The sequence below is a fragment of the Prunus mume genome, linkage group LG2, assembly GCF_029339155.1.
Source record: "Prunus mume cultivar Tortuosa linkage group LG2, ASM2933915v1, whole genome shotgun sequence".
Lineage (NCBI taxonomy): Eukaryota > Viridiplantae > Streptophyta > Magnoliopsida > Rosales > Rosaceae > Prunus > Prunus mume.
Genome location: NC_142699.1, coordinates 40,242,833 through 40,263,675, shown reverse-complemented (window position 1 = coordinate 40,263,675; position 20,843 = coordinate 40,242,833). Strand labels below are relative to the sequence as shown.

Genomic DNA, 20,843 nt, shown 5'->3' with positions numbered 1-20,843 from the left:
GTGGAAAGGTTTGAGTATAGAATGTCAGTTTGGAGGGCTATAAACACTACCCTATGTACCTCCCCGGATTTGGAACTTGGATACGGAAACTTGAGATACTTGGAATTGTCGGAACCCTGGGCATCCTTGACGGGATGTTGCTGTAGACCCTTGATTGGGTAGTCTGCGCGCGTAGGACTGGTTACAGGCGTCTGAGCTTTGAGAGTCTCGGCTGTACTTGCTGGCTGAGAGTTAGTTCCCCAGTTGGACGGCTCTTTCCCTAGCCACATGGTAAATTGATGAATTTTTTATGTGGACTCTGCCATGTGGACTTGTCAAACAATCCCTCGGTTGGATTGTTTCCCCGGTACAGCTAGGTGTTGGTTATATTATATTATATATATATTTTATATTATATATATACATATAACTATTCCTTCGTTCTTGTTTCTCGGTGAGGATACTTCCTCGCCGGTCGTGCCAACGGGTACGCTTTCAAGAGTTTAGTTTTGGGACTTATAAGGTTTGAATGATGGGTTTGTAAAGTTTTCTTTATGGATTTCGGACTTGGCATCCGGTATGAGTTTGATTGACATATATATATATATATACTTGATTATGATGGTTTTGGAATGCATTTGGTTTTCTTGCATGGTTTCCTAAACGGTGGGGTTATATTATGTTGGTTTACACTGAATTGAACTTTATTTTTGTCCACTCACACTTTTCTGTTTTGCGCCCCCCAACCAGTAGTTGACTGAGCTCCGCATTGAGCCAAATCGTGTGCTTCTGAATCTTGAGCCTTCGTAAGAACTCTTTCATCATTTTATTCCTGTTGAACTTTGGTTTGGTTGTATTTGAAATTCTTAGATATGCTCTGTTATCGCCCGCGTAGGGTTTGATTTGTGAGGCCGAAGGCCTTTGTTGTAAATTGTTTATTTGCTTTAAAGCATGCTGCTAGTTGGGATGTTAAACTGTGAATTTTGAGCAGGTTGAATTTTGGTAGAAAGTCTCAGTCTTTAGTAAGTGGGCCCGGCATCGGGATGATGTCGGTAATAAGACAGGATTCGTCCCGGTTTCTATCACATTCGCTCTAGCCAACTTGGCTAAGCTCATACTTGCAAAGATGTGTAATATTAGAATAGCAAAACTTTTCGATCTCTGGTATTTAAATATGTTTATACCATATCTGACTGACCTATTACTCCGCGACATGTGGAACTTAGGACCCATAAGAAGAGCCCACAAATCCTAACAAAAAACTAAGGCCCATGAAGTACTATTGATAGAAGGTGAGCTTTTGGCAACCTATCATGCCGATCACTCCTAAAGAAAGCGCCTTACCAGTGATCTCTCACATGGACACGTGGCACCCTCTCAGGAAATGTCCAAAGTAGGGGTGGGCACGGTTCGGTTTGTACCGGTTCTTGGAGAAAAATGGAACCTGATCCAATAGTGCAATCCGGTTCGGTTTGGACCGGTTCTGCTCAATATCCATACAGAAATCGATCCAAACCGGACCTGTCGGTTCCGGTTCGAATCCAACGGTTCGGTTTTTTTTTTTTTTTTTTTTTAAATAATAATAAACAAACCTGCCCAAAATGAATTTATATACTAACATACCTCAAATTTGAGGTTCTATCAAGCTTTCAACGCATCAAAATGAATCTAACTTTAACAAAAATGCATTCCAAATTCAATCCAACTTTAACATATAAATTACAACCCAAATTCAATCAAACTTCAAAAAAAATGCAATCCAAATTCAATCCAACTTCAACATATAAATTACAACCCAAATTCAATCAAACTTCAACAAAATAAGTTCCAAAATAAATTACTAGCCAAATACAACCCAAATTCAATTCAAATATACATTACAACCCAAATTCAATCCAACTTCATTAAATTCCTCCTAACATTGAAAAGTAGTTGGAGCTATGGTGCTAGGTGTGGATGAACTCATAATATCTACATAAAAAAAACATAAACCCATTAAAACATTAGTCAAACATACACATTATATAATACATTAATAAAGCATATAAAATTACAAAGACATACCTAATTCAATCGATTCATAGAACTCCATCTCTTGAATTGTTGGCTCATATTGTAAAGAGGAAATGTCATCCGACCTTAACCAATTTTGAGAACAAATTAAGGCCTCCACAATCTTAGGAGTCAAAGAAGCACGAAATGAATTAACTACCCGACCACCCGTGCTAAAGCATGATTCCGAAGCCACCGTTGATACCGGGATGGCAAGCACATCCTTTGCAATAAGTGCCAACCCCGGATACTTAACCCCATTCAATTTCCACCACTTCAAAACATCAAATTCATCAACCACATCTTCAATAGGGTCGGTGATGTACCTATCAATCTCATGCTCCAATACCACAACATCATTTGCTCGAGTCTCTTTTCTCCAATTTTCGGTCATTTGCCTTCGTTTCTTTCCCCCTCGGCTTTGGCTACTACTTGTACTCATTGTAGTAGTATCACTAGAACAATAACTACTACTTTGAGTAGGTGGTGGTGGTGGTGGTGGCATGGCATATTCTTCATAAAACTTCTTTAAAATCTCTTTGATCTCATTCTTCTTCTTAACCGCATCTTCCGGGTTTTCAAACCGGCTTTTCAAGATAAACTCCAAGTTCCCCAATTTGTATCGAGGGTCAAGAACAAGAGCAACCATCAAAATTTGGTTCAATTTATCAAGGTCACCCCAATACTTTTTAAACTTCATCTTCATGTTAAGTGCCATGTCCTTCAAAACCTTGGAGGTTTGGGTTTCACTTAATATTTCCTCATCTTCCATCAACAAATCCTCAATTTCTTCTTCCATTGCAATCAAGTCATGAAATGTGGTGTGGGAAGCGGGATGCAAAGTGACACTCATCTTCAATGTAGCATCATAAAATACCTTCAAAAAATTCACAAAGGTACGAGCATTGTTCCAATCTTCATTAGTTGGTGGTCCTTCCCTCTTTCTAGGGTAATGAGACATAACCACCCCATCTTCAAGATCCGGTTCATCTTCACCAAACCAAGAAATATATGGGCCTTCATCATCTTCTCCCATTCTCCAAAATGCCTTTTCAAACTTTAAGGCGGCTTCCAACATCATATATGTGGAATTCCACCTTGTTGGCACATCCAACACCACAAGCCCTTTGCATTCAATTTGCTCTTTCTTAACACAACTCTTAAAGTCCTCCAACCTTTTGGGAGAAGATCTTACATACTTCACAGCATTTCTTATACACACTATGCTTTTTTCCAACTTCTTCAACCCATCACGAACTATCAAATTCACAATATGAGCACAACACCTAATGTGCATATACTTTCCCTCTAATAAAAGACTACCATTTCCCCAATGGCCCATTTTCGACTTCAAGTAATCTATAGCCTTTGTGTTTGAAGAAGCATTATCGGCCGTGATGGTTAATATCTTCTTCATATCCCAATCAAGCAAGCATGACTCAAGGAGTTTACCAATTGAGTTCCCCTTGTGATTGGAAATCACACAAAAGTTCAAGATTCTTTTGTGCAAGTTCCAATCACCATCTATGAAGTGTGCCGTGATGACCATGTAATTGATGTTTTGAACACTTGTCCAAGTGTCCGTTGTGAGGCATACTCTATGTGGTGCTAATTCTTCTTTCAATTTTTGTTTCATGGCATCATACATTACCATGAAATGCCTCACAAGTGTCCTACGAGATGGCACTTGGAAATGGGGGTTCAAAGAATTACAAAACCGCCTAAACCCTTTTCCTTCAACCACACTAAACGGCATCTCATCCATTACTACCATCTCTACACATGCCTTTAACCACTCTTCTTTACCATGCATTGTTGATGTAAGAACCCCATGTTCTTGGTCAAAAGACAAGAGCTTTTGCCGTTTATCTTTAGGAACCCTCCCCGGATATTTCTTACATAAGTTTTCAATATGTTTCCTCAAATTTGAGGTCCCATTTCTAGTAGAGTCTGCTGCATAGCTCATAGTGCAATACTTGCACCTAGCTCTCTTCTTAGTGGTTGCATATTTGCTCCCATCCTCCTTCACACTCTCAACCACTTCTTCATATTTCTCAAAGTGATCCCATACTTCCGATTTTTCTCTTTTTGGGCCGGAATGAGGTAATGGTGGAAGACCACTCGGTTGAGGTGTACTTTGAGTTAGTGTTTGAGGGTTAGGTAAAGTGGATGAAGGTGTTGAAGAAGATGCGGATGCGGATGCGGATGTGGATACGGATGCGGATGATGAACCAACTTCACTATTAGTAGTGGCATGTACCTCTCCAAATGGGTTTGACTCATTCATGATTTCTTTAAGAAAAAAAAAAAGCAACTTAAACAAGATACTAACAAAAAACAAGCCCTCAATTTAAAAAAAACAGAAAATTAAATATTATACAATCGAACTAACAAACCAATTATCATACAAGTTATACATATTAATAACTATCAAAACCACAATTACTGTGAATAACAAATAAACCATGAAGATCATTCATCCACACCACCTTAAATCTTTTCAACTTGAAACAATTTCCTTTTATTTTTTTCAATTCTGTCAGTTGATAAAATATGACCTAAAATCAACTTGTGAGTACAAACATCAAAATTTCAGCTGCAAACATCCAAATTTCAGATATAATAACATACAGATATAATCAAAACCAATTTCAGCTGCAAACATCCAAATTTCAGATATAATAACATACAGATATAATCAAAACCAATTTCAGCTGCAAACATCCAAATTTCAGTTGCAAACATCCAAATTTCAATTGCAAAACATCAAAATTTCAGCTGCAAACATCCAAATTTCAGTTGCAAACATCCAAATTTCAATTGCAAAACATCAAAATTTCAGATGCAAACATCCAAATTTCAGATATAATCAAAACATACAGATATAATCAAAACCAATTTCAGCTGCAAACATCCAAATTTCAGTTGCAAACATCCAAATTTCAATTGCAAAACATCAAAATTTCAGCTGCAAACATCCAAATTTCAGATATAATCAAAACCAATTTCAGCTGCAAACATCCAAATTTCAGATATAAACATCCAAATTTCAATTGCAAAACATCAAAATTTCAGCTGCAAACATCCAAATTTCAGATATAATAACATACAGATATAATCAAAACCAATTTCAGCAAACATCCAAATTTCTGCAAACATCCAAATTTCAGTTGCAAACATCCAAATGTCAATTGCAAAACATCAAATTCAAAATATCTGAGAGAGAGAGAGAGAGAGAGAGAGAGAGAGAGAGATGAAGAATACCGAGATAGACAGAATTGCTGTGATGGAAGCCGCGAGAAAATTGATGTCGGTCGCTGGTCCGCGTGAATTTCGCTTTGGAGGACACAAATTGGTCGACAGAGAATCAAGGGAAACAGAAAAAAAAAAAAGACAGAATCTATCTAACTGCGTGAGTGAGAGAGACGGCGGCGCGATGGTGAGAGAGAGAAGAGCAGTAACCACGGCGGCGGAAGAAGAGCGACGGCAGAGAAGCTTGACGTGATGGTGAGACCGAGAGAGAAATAAAGGTTTGGAAGAAGGCTCAGGGCAGCTCTGTTCTGTCTGTATGAATGAAGGAACGAACGAAGAAGAAATGAAGTCGAAGAAGAGAGGAACGAAGACAAAAAACCTAGGTCGCTTAAGTCGGCCATTTTTTTTCCTCGTGATGCGCCTATGGTGGTAGCGTAGACACCCAATCAAACTTAGCCAAGTATAAAAATATTTATATAATTTCAAATATAATATAAAAATATATATATATATATTAATTTTATTGGACCGGTTCGGATTGGACCGGTTCCTAAGGGTGGAAAACCGAACCGAATCGGTTCGGTTTGGATTTTTCTCGGTTTTGACTTTTTCGGTCAACACGATTTTTTTCGGTTTTTTCCGGATTGGTTTGGTTCGGTTTTACGGTTTTGCGGTTCCAATGCCCACCCCTAGTCCAAAGTCCCACATCGATACACAACTCGAAGTGCACACCCTTCAAGAGTTTATAAATAGAGGCATAAACCCGCAAAAGAAAGGTAACTGTTACATTCAACTACTTAACCATTACTCTGTCCAGATCACTATTCATTTCATCCTTAAACTAATTTAAGTACTGGAGAGCCTTCGGCCGGTACTATATTGGTGCCTAAGGTCCCACCATTTGCTCTTTGCCTTGCAGATCATCCCATTTGCTGAAAAGCTCATAAAGCCAAAACTGATATCATCTTTAAGTTGGGCCCAAAAGTGATCATCTATTTTTGTGCATCACTAAAATCCATCCTATTTTCAGTGTCATATCCCCCATTCTAATTCCCAAACTCATAAAATCATCCATCTCTTGTGATCAAAGTGGCATTGGTAGCAAAAAAATTCCAAAAAATTAACAATTGGTTTAAAAAGATTTCGTCAGCTGCCTAGTTTACTACGCGCCCTACGCGCAACAATCTTCTTTCTTCCTTTTTTTGTCCGTTCATCTCTGTCTGCTGGAAACTACCGTTTGCTATGGTTTTTGGCCTTGCGTTGGTTAGGTACTGATTGGTTGCTAGTTTTTCCTTCTCCGATCATTGAGTAAGGATCACGTGGTGTTTTTTCGAAGAACTACTGCTTGACAAAGAGATTGCGAGCCTCAGAGGATCTTGCTCCTGAGCGAGATCTGGAGTCCAATTTCAGTCCCACTTCAACGCCGCACTATAAACAAGGTCTAACTCTTTTCCTAGTGCTGTTGGAGTTTGGCACAGGAAGTTTTATGGATAAACTGTTGGGTAAGGGGAATTTAGGTTCAAATGTGGGTATTGATGTTAGTTGTCTTGATGATGCTTATGAGGACCTAAATGATGAGGAAGATATGGTGATTTCTCGTGGTGAGCAAGGGCCTTGTATTCAATTCTCAGATAGGGCTATGGATCATTTGTGTAAACCTTGGAAAAATGCTTTGATCATTCAATCGTTGGGTTGATCGCACACTTATAATTATCTGAAAGCTTGGTTGCAACAAAAATGGAGCCTAAATAGGGATTGGAAATTGGTTGATTTAGTTAATGACTATTTTGTGGTGAAGTTTGATATAGAGGAGGACCTGAATTTTGTCTTGACTGGTGGCCCTTGGATCATAGTTGGGCAATACTAAGTAATGCAAAAATAGTGACCTGGGTTTTTTCCTACTACTGCGCATATTACTTGTATGGCAGTTTGGTTGCGAGTTTCTGTTATACAACTTGAATCCAGTTAAAATCATCTTTACTACTGCTAGAGAGTGGGTGCATGTTTCTTTTGCTTATGTTAAGGGTGCTGCTAAAGTTCATGGTTTTCTCTCTTGGGAAACTCCTCATGTAGGCTAATTTAAATTGAATGTGGATGGCTTTAGAAGACGCACTTTTAGCTGCATTGGTGCTGGAGGTGTTATTCAGAACTCGGTGGGAGATTGGGTGAGTGGCTTTTCTGTCAATCTAGGGAAAGGCTAGATTCTTGAAGCTGAAGTCAGGGGGTTTTATTTTGGTATGAGGTTAGCTATTGATAAGGGTTTTCAAGATATTGTTGTTGAAATGGATGCTGCTATAGCTATTCTTCTTATTTAGAAAACAGATTTACTTGGCTATTACCCTCTTGCAACTCTATTACTATGTTGTTGTTATTTGATGGGCCATTTTGGTAGTTGTTCTCTCCAACATATATACAAGGAAAAGAAAGGAGCGGCGGATTCCCTAGCTAACTGGAGTTACAATATGGATCTTGGTCTGTGCATTTTTGCTTCTGCTCCCTCTTGGCGTGGTTTGAAGATTGTTGAAGATTTGTTAGGATTTGCTAAGGTTCGTTTGGTTTGTCTAAACCATTATGAGTAGTTTGTCTTTGGGGTTTTCCCCCCTTTGTTAGTGGCACTGGCAGCAGAGCATGAATTCTTTGGACTTTGTCACTTCAAAATTATCGACTAATCGCAAAATTGTTACTTTATTACCAACATAAATTTATAAAGTTTTAAATTGCCTTCTATTTCTTCTTTATTTGCTTTATTAAGGCCATCTTCAGTCATAGGGCTAAATGTAGTCAAAGACTATAAATTTAGCCCTCTAAAATATTAATTTTTTTTAAAGAATAATGCATGGCTAAATTTTTCTATCTCCAGCCTATGCATGACTATATTTTAGGGCATTTCATATTTTATTATTTTGAGAAAAACTATGGTACAACACTCATATATTCCACAACTATGTATTGTTTAATTTAATTAAACTACGATTTAGAGACAATATTTTTAAACAAAATGAATTCAAAACATTTAAAAAGATTTTAAATAAATAAATAAATAAATAATAATTTTCAATCAATGGTTCTAACCTCTAACGATCAGGAACCAAATATATATATATATATATATATATAAACAAAATGAATTTAAAAATATTTAAAAATGTTATTAAAAATAAATAAAAAAACATAACAACTAGCTGACGTCATTGATGATGTCAACGCGCCTTTAATATTGGCTATTGGATTTGCAGTTGCACGAGATGTTTCGTGCTCTTCCCAGGCATAATACTTTCTCTTTTGGAAAGCACATGAGCAGACCCATAAAAAAATTTGGCATAGGCCAAAACTGAGCTACATTTGGCCTAGTTAGAGGTTAAAGAGCCAAATGTGACCCTCCAAATTTGGCCAAATTCTTTTTTAGCCTGTAGCTAGAGATGATTTTTGTATTATTTTAACGCTATATTTGGCTTATGGCCCATGGCTGGAGATGACCTTGAGATAAATTGACTAACTTTTTAGTTCAGAGGTTAATTTACTCTAAAATTGCTATAAAATTAAATAAATGAAAGAGAAAGAAAGAGAAGAAGCGAAGTCTCTGCACGTGCCAAGAGGCAGCTAGAGGAAGCGGCTCCGTGTTTTAGCACAAATTCATCATCTGCGTCCTTTCTTTTCTTTTCTTTCACTGGCGCCAAAATTCAAACACTCTTCGTAGTCACACAAAATGTACTTCGACGACTCACAGTCACAGCAGCTCCTCGGAGACTACAATGAAAATGAAGAAGAAGAAGCTTCGAATTCGGTTGTGTCACCGAGAACGTGCTCAGAGGGCCACAGATCCACGCTCTTGCTCCGAACCAAGCAAGGCGGCTCTATCTGCTTGCTCTGCTTCTCCAACCTCGTCTCCAACCCCGAATCCCCCACCGTCCACGTGTCCTACGCCCTCTCTCAGCTCTCTCAGGCCATCTCCTCCGACCCCCCCTTCCTCCGCTCTCTCGTCGACTTCCATCCTCACTTCCTCGTCTCGCCTCTCGTTCATGCTCTCTCTTCCTTCGACGACGACCCCATCGCACGACAAGTCGTCCATATCATTTCCGTTCTCTGCGAATCTTCCGGTGCCTCGATCTCTGCTGACTTCGTCTCTAGGGTTTCCGACCGCCTCTCTTCTGGTGCCTTGGCCTGGAGTCGCCGTCAGCTTTATACGGTATTTCCATCATCCGCATCTCTCCATTCTCTCTTTGTTTGTCTGTGAATTCTGGAATTGCTGTTGAGACTTAGATAAAATTTTCCGGTTGTGATTTGTTTTCTGTTTGCTTCCTGAGAGAATGATTTATGTTTCTCGGTAGCGAAACTGTGTATGACTTGTTACGGTCCGACGAATGTGGAGAAATCGAGCTTGATTCTTCTACTGTTTCTCATATTAAAACTCTTGCGTGTTTGTGAATTTACATATCAATTTTCAGATTTAGATATATATTTTGGGTAATTTCTGTTTCCTTCCTGAGATTATGAAGGAAAATGATAAATTCTGTAATTTTTCGGTAATCAAACAGTATGAGATTGGTTAGGGGTTAGAAATTGGGTGGATGAATCTGGTGAAATCGAAATTGATTTACTGTTTCTCATCGATCGGTTATTAACCGAACTTGATAATCATATGCAGGCAGGATAGCTTGGTTAGTTTTGGTTTCTCATGGTACAACAATACTATAGTTGAAGGATTGTTAACTAAAACCTGAAATTGTCTTATTTATATTCATATACAGAATAGGATGAGTTAGTGTTGGTTGAGATCCTTGAATAGTTTGTCCTGTGTCTTTAAAATTAGATTTCTCTACTCTATGAGTCAAAATGAAATATGAGCGGGCAAGTTAGGGTGATCAGATTTCTGACTTCAAGCCCTCACATGTGTCATGACTTTGAAGCTCAGTAAGGGGGTAACTCAACTTTTAGTATACCTGAACTGAAACTTTCCGATCCTTGTATTTTGGTTACTTTTTGGCCTTTTATATTAAATTTGTGCATCATGGCTTTGTTCATATGCAAGTTTAATGGCTATGGTTTAGAGTCTACAAGGAAGTCTCAACGATGATAAGCATCTGTGCACCCACTGGCTTCTACTAACGAAATGTTTTTCAACAATATCTTTAAGACTTACATCTTATTGATCTCAAAACCTATATATCCCTGCTAACAATTCTGCCAATCTTTGAGTGCAGCTTCACTGCTTAGGGGTTTTGTTAAACTGCCAGAAGAATAATCCTTATGCTCACATTAGAGACAAATATGGTCTCATTACCAATCTTGTTGAAGGTCTTCAATTGCCAAGGTAACAAATAAAGAAAAACTGATAATATAATATGTTCCTTTTTCCATGCATTTACCACATTATAACTAAAATCCTCTATTTTATTCCTTTAACACAGTGAAGAGATTCGGGGAGAAATCCTGTTTGTTTTATACAAGGTATCTGTTCTCCAATACGCATCAGAGGTTGGTGATGGAACTGATTTTTTATTTGCCTTTTGCCCCAAGCTATTGCGCTTGTCTCTAGAGGCCCTCATGAAGACCCAAAGCGATGATGTCCGCTTGAATTGTGTAGGTCAGTATTCCACTTCTTGAATTGGGTCCATTTTCCCTTATTTGAAGCACAGCTCAGCAATATATGACTAGCATTTTGGTCAGCTTGTTATACCCCATGAGTTTCTATTTATTAAATGTTTCAAAGTAGACATCAAGCCTGCAAACGAACTCCCTGACTACACCACAATTGTTTCTTATTGATGTCAGACCATATTTTAACTTTGAAGGTGAAGGTCCTTGCAATTTCTCTCATCAATTGTTGGATCAGTTAGTTCGAATGATTGTACAACAATGCCATCAATTTGTTCATATCTCATGACAAGATACTTTGCATCTTAAGTTTATTTAGAATCAAAAGATAAAAATGTTGCAGCTCCAAGTGCTTGAGTTCTTGACTACAGAACTTACTGCCTGTAGCGGAAACAATTATAATTTTAAACCTTTCAGGTAATATATAACTCTTTGGGGAAGTGATCCTGACACAGAATGGAATTCTCCCCATTTTACATGCACATTCCCTCATTGGTATTAGTCCTGTCTTCTCTCAACTAACAATTTCCATATTACTTGTGCAGCATTCTTGACAGTGTTGGCTATGAGAGGGCTTTTCGGGGCTGCATATGCAGTTGATTTAAACAGCATGAGTTCATCCGAAGGAGATAGCTTTGAGCAAGCAACAGAAGATGGAAAAGATGCGAATCCAATGAATATATTGTTTACGGAAGCCATCAAAGGCCCAATGCTTTCAACAGACAGCCAAGTCCAGATCAGCACACTTGATTTACTGTTTCATTACATGTCCTCCTGGGAAGGCACTTCAGGCAAAGAAACCCAATTCCTAGTGGAAGAGAACATTGCAGATTATGTATTTGAAATACTAAGATTGTCAGGTTGGTAAAGTTTCAGTGCCAAATAGAACAATAACAGCTATCTGCTTAATATTTTTTGAGTATTGCCAAAAATCAGGAAAACAGAAACTGTGCTGTTTAAGTAAGCAGTCAACAATTATCATTATTCAGAAGTATTTATTGAATTTCTACAAATTTTGCAAGTGTCCTAGTGTAGATTGCTTAAGCTTTTTATTTTTATTTTTTATGACTGTATTATCAAGGTCAAACCCTCAGAAAGTCCAACTTCATGAACCCAAGAATAAAAGAGCTAATAAGCTTTGTTGATGAACAGAATGCAAGGATCCAGTGGTCAAATCTTGTGTTCAGGTACTTGACATTTTATCAAAAGCTGAGCAAGCTTTCAAACAGAGGCTTGTTGTTGGGTTTGCAACTTTGGTTCCAGTACTAAATTACGTAGCTGACATTCCTTTCCATCCAGTTCAAAATCAGACATTAAAACTCATTCTGAACTGCATATCTGATTGCCCTGGAATGGTATCCTCCTCTCATATAACAGAGTTAGTACCTGTTCTAGCAAAGATGCTTAAAAAACATTCTGATGGGGAGATAGGCATGCTTGAGGAGACATTTATATTGACCTGCTCTGTTGTTGTAGCTATCGTCAGAACTCCATCTGTTCATGGGAATTTGAATCTACAAATTTCAATTAAAGAAGCAATGCAACATGCTGTATCAGCTTGTCTAAGTATCTCGGAGAAGAATCCTTGTAAACTTTTGCATTCCTTGTTCCTACTTAAGGAGGTGTATAATATTTATAGTCGTGAAGGAAATTCTACTGACTCCACTAAAGCGGAACTACAACAATTTATTGTGAATGTATGTACAAAACATTTGTTACCTTGGCTTGGAACCAACTTCAATGAAATGGATGAGGAAACCGTCCTTGGAGTATTGGAAACATTTCATTCGATACTGCTTCAGGATTCCAATAATCAGGCAGTAGAACTCGCAGAGAACCTAGTTTCGAGCAGTTGGTTCAGTTTGTCTTTTGGATGCCTGGGTTTATTTCCCACAGAAAAGATGAAATGGAGGGTGTATCTGATGCTCAGTTCACTGGTAGATGTTCTTGTGGGAAATGATTCTGGGCAACCTATTAGAGATGCTACTTTATGTCTCCCATCTGATCCCATTGATTTGCTCTTTCTACTTGGGCAAAAGAACTCCCGTAATCTGGAATTATCTTCTTGCCAATCTGCCATTTTGCTGATTTTATACACCAGTTCTTTATATGATGAAAGGTAATTGAGATTTTGATTTCTAGTTTCATTTGTTTTGCTATTTTTTTGCAGTACATTTAACAATTACGACCTACTTTTCTTCAAAACTTTAATACTTCGCTCTCCAGACTTGCAGATGATAAGTTGGTTTTAGCTTCTCTAGAGCAATATATTCTGGTCAACAGTAGTGATCTCCAAGCTGGATCCACTGATCCATCTACATTGATGAGGCTAGTTTATCTTTATGGTCTTTATAGGGGTCTCGCCAAGGTTAGCTACCAAATCCCCTACAGTCCAGAAGCTGAGAGAATCCTGTTCAAGATATTAAATGAAAACGAATGGGATTTGCCTTCTGCAAGAATTCATCCAATATCATTGAAGTGGTTGTTTCAACAAGAGAAGCTCAGCACTCCACTGTCATATCAGCTTCTGAAATTTTGTGGAAAGAATATAGGAAATGGCATCATTGTCCATGGAAAGAATAGTCATATGGTAAATATTAGTTCAATTGCAGAATTAATAGCAGAAGGAGATAATCATGGAGCAACACTTTTGGTGTCCTTATTGACACAACTTCTCGAGAAAGAAGGGCATGAGCATGACATAATTTCTGTAGTGCATCTCGTGGGAACTATTATAGATATATTTCCAATTGCTTCTGACCAGTTATGCTTGCATGGTATTGGGAGTGCTCTCCGGAATCTTTTCTGCGAATCAACTTATACACAGTCCCCACAGATATCCACACCCGTTTTAGTTTTAATTTTCAAAATTTTATGCTCAGTGCACCATGGAACTCTTTCTGATGATGAATGTTGGCTTGCAGTGACTATGAAGGTGACTTACTTAATTTTTGTGATTCCAGTTTACTTGCTGCCACAGGAATTTAATGAGACAGTTTGTCTTCTTTTGTAGTTGATAAATATTATCACCACAAGAGCTGCAGACGGGTGGAATCAAGAATGTCTCATAGTAACTGGCATTCTTTGTTTAATTTTGCACCATTCTTCCAATGAAGTGCTCATAGCACCTTCGAAAGCCATTATTTTGAGCACTTCTCTAGTCTCTACAATCAACAGCACAATTCATGAAGCATGTCTAAAAGGACCAGCATTGGTTGACCACGATGAGGAAACAATCTCTGGAGAAGTTTTAATATTTGTGCTTCTACTAAACTTCTTCTCCTTAAGAAGGTTAGTTCCTCGTATTTCTTCTCTTTAAGAAGGGTAGTATTAAATTTAGCCATACAACTGAATTTTGCTTTTGAAACTAACTGTTTTTTTTTTTCTCTTTCTTCCATTTCCTCCAGTTTGCACACTGTTTTACCAGGGATTGTGGACTGGAAAAATTTCTTTGATCCCCCAGATAGGTTACAGCCGATTTCCTTTATCCGGATATTCTGCCATGACCTATGCAGACTAGTACATTTTGGATCACCTTTGGTCAAACTTGTTGCCTCATACTGCCTATTGGAGTTGTTTACCCGAATATCTGATCAGAGGAATAGAACAGGGGAGGAGTTGGTATGCACCATGGACTACCTAATGTCTGTAATGGCTGTCCTGGAAGGATTAATTTTCTACAGTGACCTCAGAGTGGCTACGAATTGTGGCCTCTGCCTATCAATGATCTTGGGTTGGGGATTGCCGGGAATGCAAGGAACAATTGTGATTACAAAGAATCATTGGAGTAGGATGATTGTGGAAGAGCTGGCAATGTCTTTAGCAGTCCCATGCTTAGCATCAAAATCTTTCATTAATCTTCACAAGCCTGCAATTCATGTGGCAGTCACACTGTTAAAGCTGCCGAAGGTTCCTGAGTGGATGAGATCGGTGTTTGATGTTTCTTGCATATCTGGCATCATTCAAAACTTTGCAGCAAATAATTTGAGCACAGAGATTGTACTTTTATTTCGAGCTCTATTGGACTCCGAGTACTTAAAGGCGGAACAAATTTGTAGTGTAAATCAGCTGCTCCAGGTGATCATTCCTATGTCATGCACTTTTCTGTTCTGTTGGTTTTGTTCGTGTTCTTTAACGGACTAAAATGATGCTTCCTTTTTTAATACTTCAAACATGAAAATGAGTCATTATACTTCTGTCAAGTTTGTTTTAGAATGAACACTGGCTGATGGATTTTCCTAAAATTTTAGCCTTGGTCATTTGAAGCAGCATATTAAAAAGAGAGATAATGCAGTTATTTTACACATTGCAGGCCTGCAGAAAACAGAAGTACACTGACAACAGTCAAGATGAAAGTGCAAAAGAGCATAAAAAAAAGGCAGTCGCCATCCTGGACGACATGGGAGAAGGTTGTGAGTATCTCATTCACTTGATGTCATCCGAGTCTTGTCTAGACAGGGATTCTGGGGGATTAAATTTCGGGGATAAGAGATTGTTAGAAGAAATAGAGCTTTTCTTTAAAACTTCAACAGTAACAGAGGGCAGCTAAGAAAATCATATATATGAGTTTAATTTTCTTTGTTGAATTCTTCCTTCCTCATTTCATTAAAGGCTGTGCACAGAGTGAGACACCAGTAGTTATGTACAGGTGCTTCCCATTTTGATCATTAACTGTTTTGCTTCAAGTCACTTTCATTGATCACAACAAAAATATTCAAATTCCAAATAATAATAAAAACTTAAATTATTAAAACCATGTTTACGTTCTGTAGCAAAAAAAAAAAAAAAAAAGAAGGAAAAAAAAGTATTGAGTCATACATGAGTCAATTTAGTTTTTTGAACAGTAGCTAGCTAAGTGTGGCTAGACAGGAGAGAGAAATGAGGCTAGTCAAATCCTTCCATTGTACAACTTTAATTTAGAAAAAATAAATTGAATATTCAAGTTTATCAAAAATCCAAACTTTGACTAATCGATTAGCTATAAAAGTGGCTAGATAAATTGAAAAAATAAAAGTGGGTTTTAAATCATAAATAAATAAATAAACCTTATGTGTCATTTGAAGCCAAAGTTGAAAGTTTGGCTGGCATTCCTGGAGATGCTCTTACCACATGAATCATAATCAGTATTGAGCAATTTGAGTGCCCTTTCAAATGAAAATGGCGCAATTTTACCTCTTAACATCAATTATGCACAAGTGATTTGTCAAAAGAGGCTTCTCCTCTTGGTAGATAACTAGATTCGTGACAATTTTTTATTTTCTTTTGTGTCATTAGAGAGGAGGAAATGAACTAGCTCCTAGTCTAGTAGTAATTCGCTTGTCAATCACAAAAATTAACTTCCTTGGCCAAGTTTGACTCCCCATTCTAGTTTTCGTAAGTGTTTTTTAGTGAATTGTGGAGTATTATTGAAAGAGAAACATTATAATGAGTGTGTTAAGCAGGCCTATTTTTTTTTGTTGCCTTGATCCTAAGAATTTTAAGACCGGTTTTGCTTATCATTGTTGGAAGAGATCTTACGTTTGAATTATCTCACCTAGGGGTGCAAGTTGGATTGAAAAATCCAATTCTGTTCCAAAAATTTCTGATTTTAGAAAGTCTAAATCAATTCCGACATCTGAAAATTCTGATAAAAATTGGATTGGAATTTGAATGTATTTAGAGATTCCGAAAATTTTCAAATTCTGAAATAATTGGGGTTCCAAGCTTAGACTGCACACAATTACTAATTTTATGTTGAACTAAATATAATTTGATGACCAAATAGAGATAGACAAGTTATTTCTTAAAGGATAATAATATCTAAGTGCTAGCATATCATAGTTTGGTCTCTAATCCTAGACAGACTATTTGTGTGTCAGCGTTTAAGTCGGCTCTTGTTGGTAATACGGGGAATGCTAAGACCCAACTTCTTTAAGCTTAATGTGGATGGCTCTAGGAAGACAACTTCAGGTTTTATTGGAGCAGGGGGAGTTTGTAGAGATTTTCATGGAGACTGGACCTCCGGGTTTGCTGTTAATCGAGGAAAAGGCCAAATTCTTGAGGAAGAAGTTAGGGGGCTCTTCTTTGGTCTGCAACTGGCCTTGGAAAAAGGTAATAGGGATTTAATCATTGAAATGGACTCCGCTGTCGCTGAGAACCTTTGCCTGCAGCCTTCTCTACTTGGTTTGCACCCTTTGGCAGCCTTGGTTGATAGCCTCTGTGAACTGATGAGAAAAATTGGTCATTGCACCCTCACACATGTGTGTAGAGAGAGGAATGGAGTTGCTGACTGCTTTGCCAGATGGAGCTATAACTTGGATAAAATCTACACAACATAATTTAATTTGTCATCGTAATTGGCAATCTACCACAATGGTTATATAACACCGGCGACGGCTATTTGATGTTCCATCATAGTGATAATACTGAAGAAATTAAATATAGCAAACACATTTAAATGTTGAAATAATACATATCCACTGAATCAAGCACAATCTAACAATGCAGTACGCACAAAAGCAAAAGAGATTCTCTACTCTAGTAGGAAATGGCATTAGGGTGGCCAAGTAAGACAAGGCTCTCTACAAAAAAATCCATTATGTCCCCTCGAAGAGTTTTCTGGCTCTCCCCATTGCCAAGGTTCTTCAGTGGAGGTGGAGGTAGAATTTTACGGATATCAAGCATAAACACATGTTCGTGATTGATGTTAAAACCAGGAGAGAGTAAAAAATACTCTGCCATTGAATAAGTATACAATTTGGTCCAGGATTCCACTACACCATACTCTTCCATGACCCACAAGTGAAGTTGAGTGTCAGAACTTTGGGTGAACATATTGCTACACTCGAGCAAGGCAACAGACCCCTTATGTTTTGAAATCCAGATGTTGCTGTCCACGTATCGATGTTCTATTTTTCTCAAACCTTGAGGCATCATTATCTCGCCGAACAATTCAGTGCTTATATCAAAGGACACAATGACAAGGTCCTTCCCTCTTTGTACACGAGGTCGAACCCAATGCAGCGCATCATTGACAACAGCCCAGTAAGAGAAAGGCCATGTAGCAGTGCCAAACCCAAAATATGTAGGAGCTGACGCGGTGAGGGTTTTCCAGGAGCCCCTGGCTAAGGAGTAAATCTCAATCTCAACTTGGGTAGAAAGATCACTCACACATCTCAAAACCTTATAGTCGCTGGTGTGAGAATCATAGCCAAAGTAGTGACGAACAATGTTATAATTGTTTAGATATGCAATAAAATTAGGCCTAGGCAACACCACATACCTTCTAATTGAAGGGTTCCAAATAAAGATGTCAGTCGCAGCTATGTCGTCGTTCTTAGCAGAAGTAAGGCATATAACCCCGTTACAAGTTTGGACCATGTCGAAACCAGTGTCTTCGTTCAAAATTGGCGGATTCATAAGCTCGGTAATATAGTCAGCAGCACCACCAGGTAACTCAGGGTTATGGAAAAGGATATCCCCATAACACGACAACAAGTTAAACTTGGTGTGATTTTCCAGCAGAAGAACTTGACAACCATTGACGATTTGGTGGTTGGATTGGAATGATAATTTGCGGCTGAGATGGGCGTCAATGAAGTTACATCTTTTGATCAGGCAACTCCATGACTTACACACCGCAGTGCACATGATTAAAGATTTGGCCGGCAACCTCAGGAGGATTTCACGTACAATTTCTTCAGGAACGTAGGTGAGTTTCGACGAAGATGTGGAGTCCATCTCTCCGTAAGCAGTTTCCCAGGATCAATGAGAAGAAGAGACTGGTGGTGTTTCAATTTTCTAAAATCTAGTTCTTATACGATATAGGCCGATGTACGGAAATACTGGTGCAAGAGAGTTGGTAAAACTCTCATAGCCTTTTAATTTTAATTGATATCACGTTATGGAATCACAATTCTACTAGAAGTATATTGAAAATTATAATAATGGTTCGTTTGGTCTCTAGGATTGGATATCTTACTAAATTTAAAGTTCTTTTTTTTAATGGAAAATTTGAGGTATTTTTTAAGGAATGTAGATGTGAATGATTTTTCACTTTGGGATTAAGAGGGTAAGTTAATGATCCTTCATTACTGGGCCGTTTCGAGTAAATTTAGGTTTTAGCCAAAAAAAAAATTTCACTTTTGGAAAAAGCCAAAACTTTTTCAAAAAAGACAGAAAAACCTCTCAACTTTCAAATCAAAGACATGCAAATGTAAAAGATTCTTTAGGAAATCCAAAAATAAATAAGGGCAATTTTGTCTATTTTGGCTTGTTTTACAAAATTTCTCTCTCCTTTGTGTTTTTCCAAAGTCTCCCGCCGTTTCGATCGTGAAATTTGGGAGGAGGGATTTGGATTTGAGAGGTCCAAATTCAAATCATACAGTCTACGCTAATTTTTAGTAATTAAATTTGGCTTCACTATTTGATAGGCCGAAATGTAAAGGATTTCCAATTGTTGTAAACCAAGATATTTGAGTGAATTTCACATTTGGGATGTACCTATCTCCTCTTTTCTCTATTTTAATGTGGTATAGATGTAGATCTATTTGTTATGATTTATGTGTAGATGGATTGAGTCTTGTTGTTTGAATTTTCATTTCTGGATGCAATTTCTTTTCTGATCTGTTTGGTTGCTGAGAAAAAGTGGGAATGTGGAAGGAAAATTTTGTAATTATAAATTTTGTAGTTTTTGATTTAGTTTGTATGTTCAATGATTGGAAATTGCAGGAAACAATTCTTTATACTATTGGAAGGAGAATCCACTGGTAGGCTTCTGAGATATGATCCTCCCACACCAAAACAACTCATATTGTGTTGGAAGGTTTACAACTTTTAAATATTTATTCAAAAACCTATTTTAGCATGACGTATTATACAAAAAATTCATATAGAGTCTATTTGTAGAGAAAAACTCAAAACTAGTCACTTGTCTTTTATTTATTTATTTATTTATTTTTATAAATTTTAAAATTGGTTCTTAGAGTGTTAAAATTTTATAAGAACCAATTAGAAAATAACACATAATTAATTTTGAGTTTTTCACTCCAAACAGGTTCTATAAGGATTTTTGTATATTATATCATGCTAAAATAGGTTTATTAGTGAAATCCTCTACAACTTTCTCAAGACCAAACCTTCCTTCTCTTTACTGAAACCACCAACTGCAGGTAATTAATGAATCTTAGTTGATAGAGCTCTGTTAATTTCAAGTTAGGGTTTTTTGTTTCTTTCTCTTTTTAGTACAAGTTAGACTTTTATATAGGCATCATAATTTCAAATTCTACCAAAATAAAAATGTAAAATAAAAACCAGGCCTTAACCTATGGTTGTCATAAATTCATATATATGGTTGGGTCGCTCTCTCGTTTCTACAAGGAGAGAAAAGTCTTGATGGCTAGGGTTTCTTCCTTGTTTCCCACGGGAAGAGTCTTAGTCCTCTATGTGTTCCTGAAATAGTCTCTCCTAGTGCTCTCCAGATTGGTATCGAGTATCTAGATCACGTATTTTCCTCCTCGGTTTTGTATCGTGTCTAGCACGTTTTGTTTTGAGACTTTGGTTCTTAGGTTTTGGTAGTGCCTCTCTCCATAGTACAGGTTTTTTGTTCTCCGTCGTTTTCTAGATCGAACGCGACAATTTTCTAGTTTTCGGTCCCGCTTATATGGGGGCGAGGGGAACCCCACTTTCTACTGGGAGTCGACCCTTGATGAGATTGGGACTTTGCTCAAGACAACTCATGCTCACAAATCGTGAGAAGGTGGTTGGGGGTGACACATAATCGTTTTGGGTTCCGTCTCAGATGTGATCATGATCGCCGCTGAGTTCTTGACATGGAACCATGGGCCTGTCGGAGATCCCTCGTCCTGCTGGTGGAGACCCCAGATAATGGCCCTATCCACACGGTGCCATTACATTATGGGATATTTTGGGTTCAATTGCACAATATTTTGGGTTCAATTGCATAGTATTTTGGGTTTTTGTATGAC

At 37.8% G+C, this 20,843-nt stretch overlaps 2 protein-coding genes across 2 annotated transcripts; one reads left to right on the top strand and one right to left on the bottom strand.

Annotated features, from left to right (window-relative positions):
• Positions 1–8,853: 8,853 nt before the first annotated feature.
• On the top strand, positions 8,854–15,464 carry PRD1 (putative recombination initiation defect 1). The gene is made up of 9 exons (XM_008224575.2): positions 8,854–9,469; positions 10,485–10,594; positions 10,692–10,867; positions 11,424–11,738; positions 12,031–12,997; positions 13,105–13,813; positions 13,892–14,169; positions 14,286–14,955; positions 15,191–15,464. The coding sequence occupies exons 1-9, from the start codon at positions 8,990–8,992 to the stop codon at positions 15,425–15,427; spliced, it is 3,942 nt and encodes a 1,313-aa protein (XP_008222797.2). The 5' UTR covers positions 8,854–8,989; the 3' UTR covers positions 15,428–15,464.
• A 1,853-nt stretch (positions 15,465–17,317) lies between these two features.
• Positions 17,318–18,608, bottom strand: LOC103322650 (F-box protein CPR1-like). The gene has a single exon (XM_008224576.2). The coding sequence runs from the start codon at positions 18,595–18,597 to the stop codon at positions 17,395–17,397; it is 1,203 nt and encodes a 400-aa protein (XP_008222798.2). The 5' UTR covers positions 18,598–18,608; the 3' UTR covers positions 17,318–17,394.
• Positions 18,609–20,843: the final 2,235 nt, after the last annotated feature.

Bases quoted from the DNA above. Each gene is read 5' to 3' on its own strand.
- LOC103322650 (XM_008224576.2), bottom strand. From the start codon at position 18,597: ATGGACTCCACATCTTCGTCGAAACTCACCTACGTTCCTGAAGAAATT.
- PRD1 (XM_008224575.2), top strand. From the start codon at position 8,990: ATGTACTTCGACGACTCACAGTCACAGCAGCTCCTCGGAGACTACAAT. The intron at 9,470-10,484 runs GTATTTCCATCA...CTTTGAGTGCAG, and splicing joins GTCGCCGTCAGCTTTATACG to CTTCACTGCTTAGGGGTTTT. The intron at 12,998-13,104 runs GTAATTGAGATT...TTCGCTCTCCAG, and splicing joins AGTTCTTTATATGATGAAAG to ACTTGCAGATGATAAGTTGG.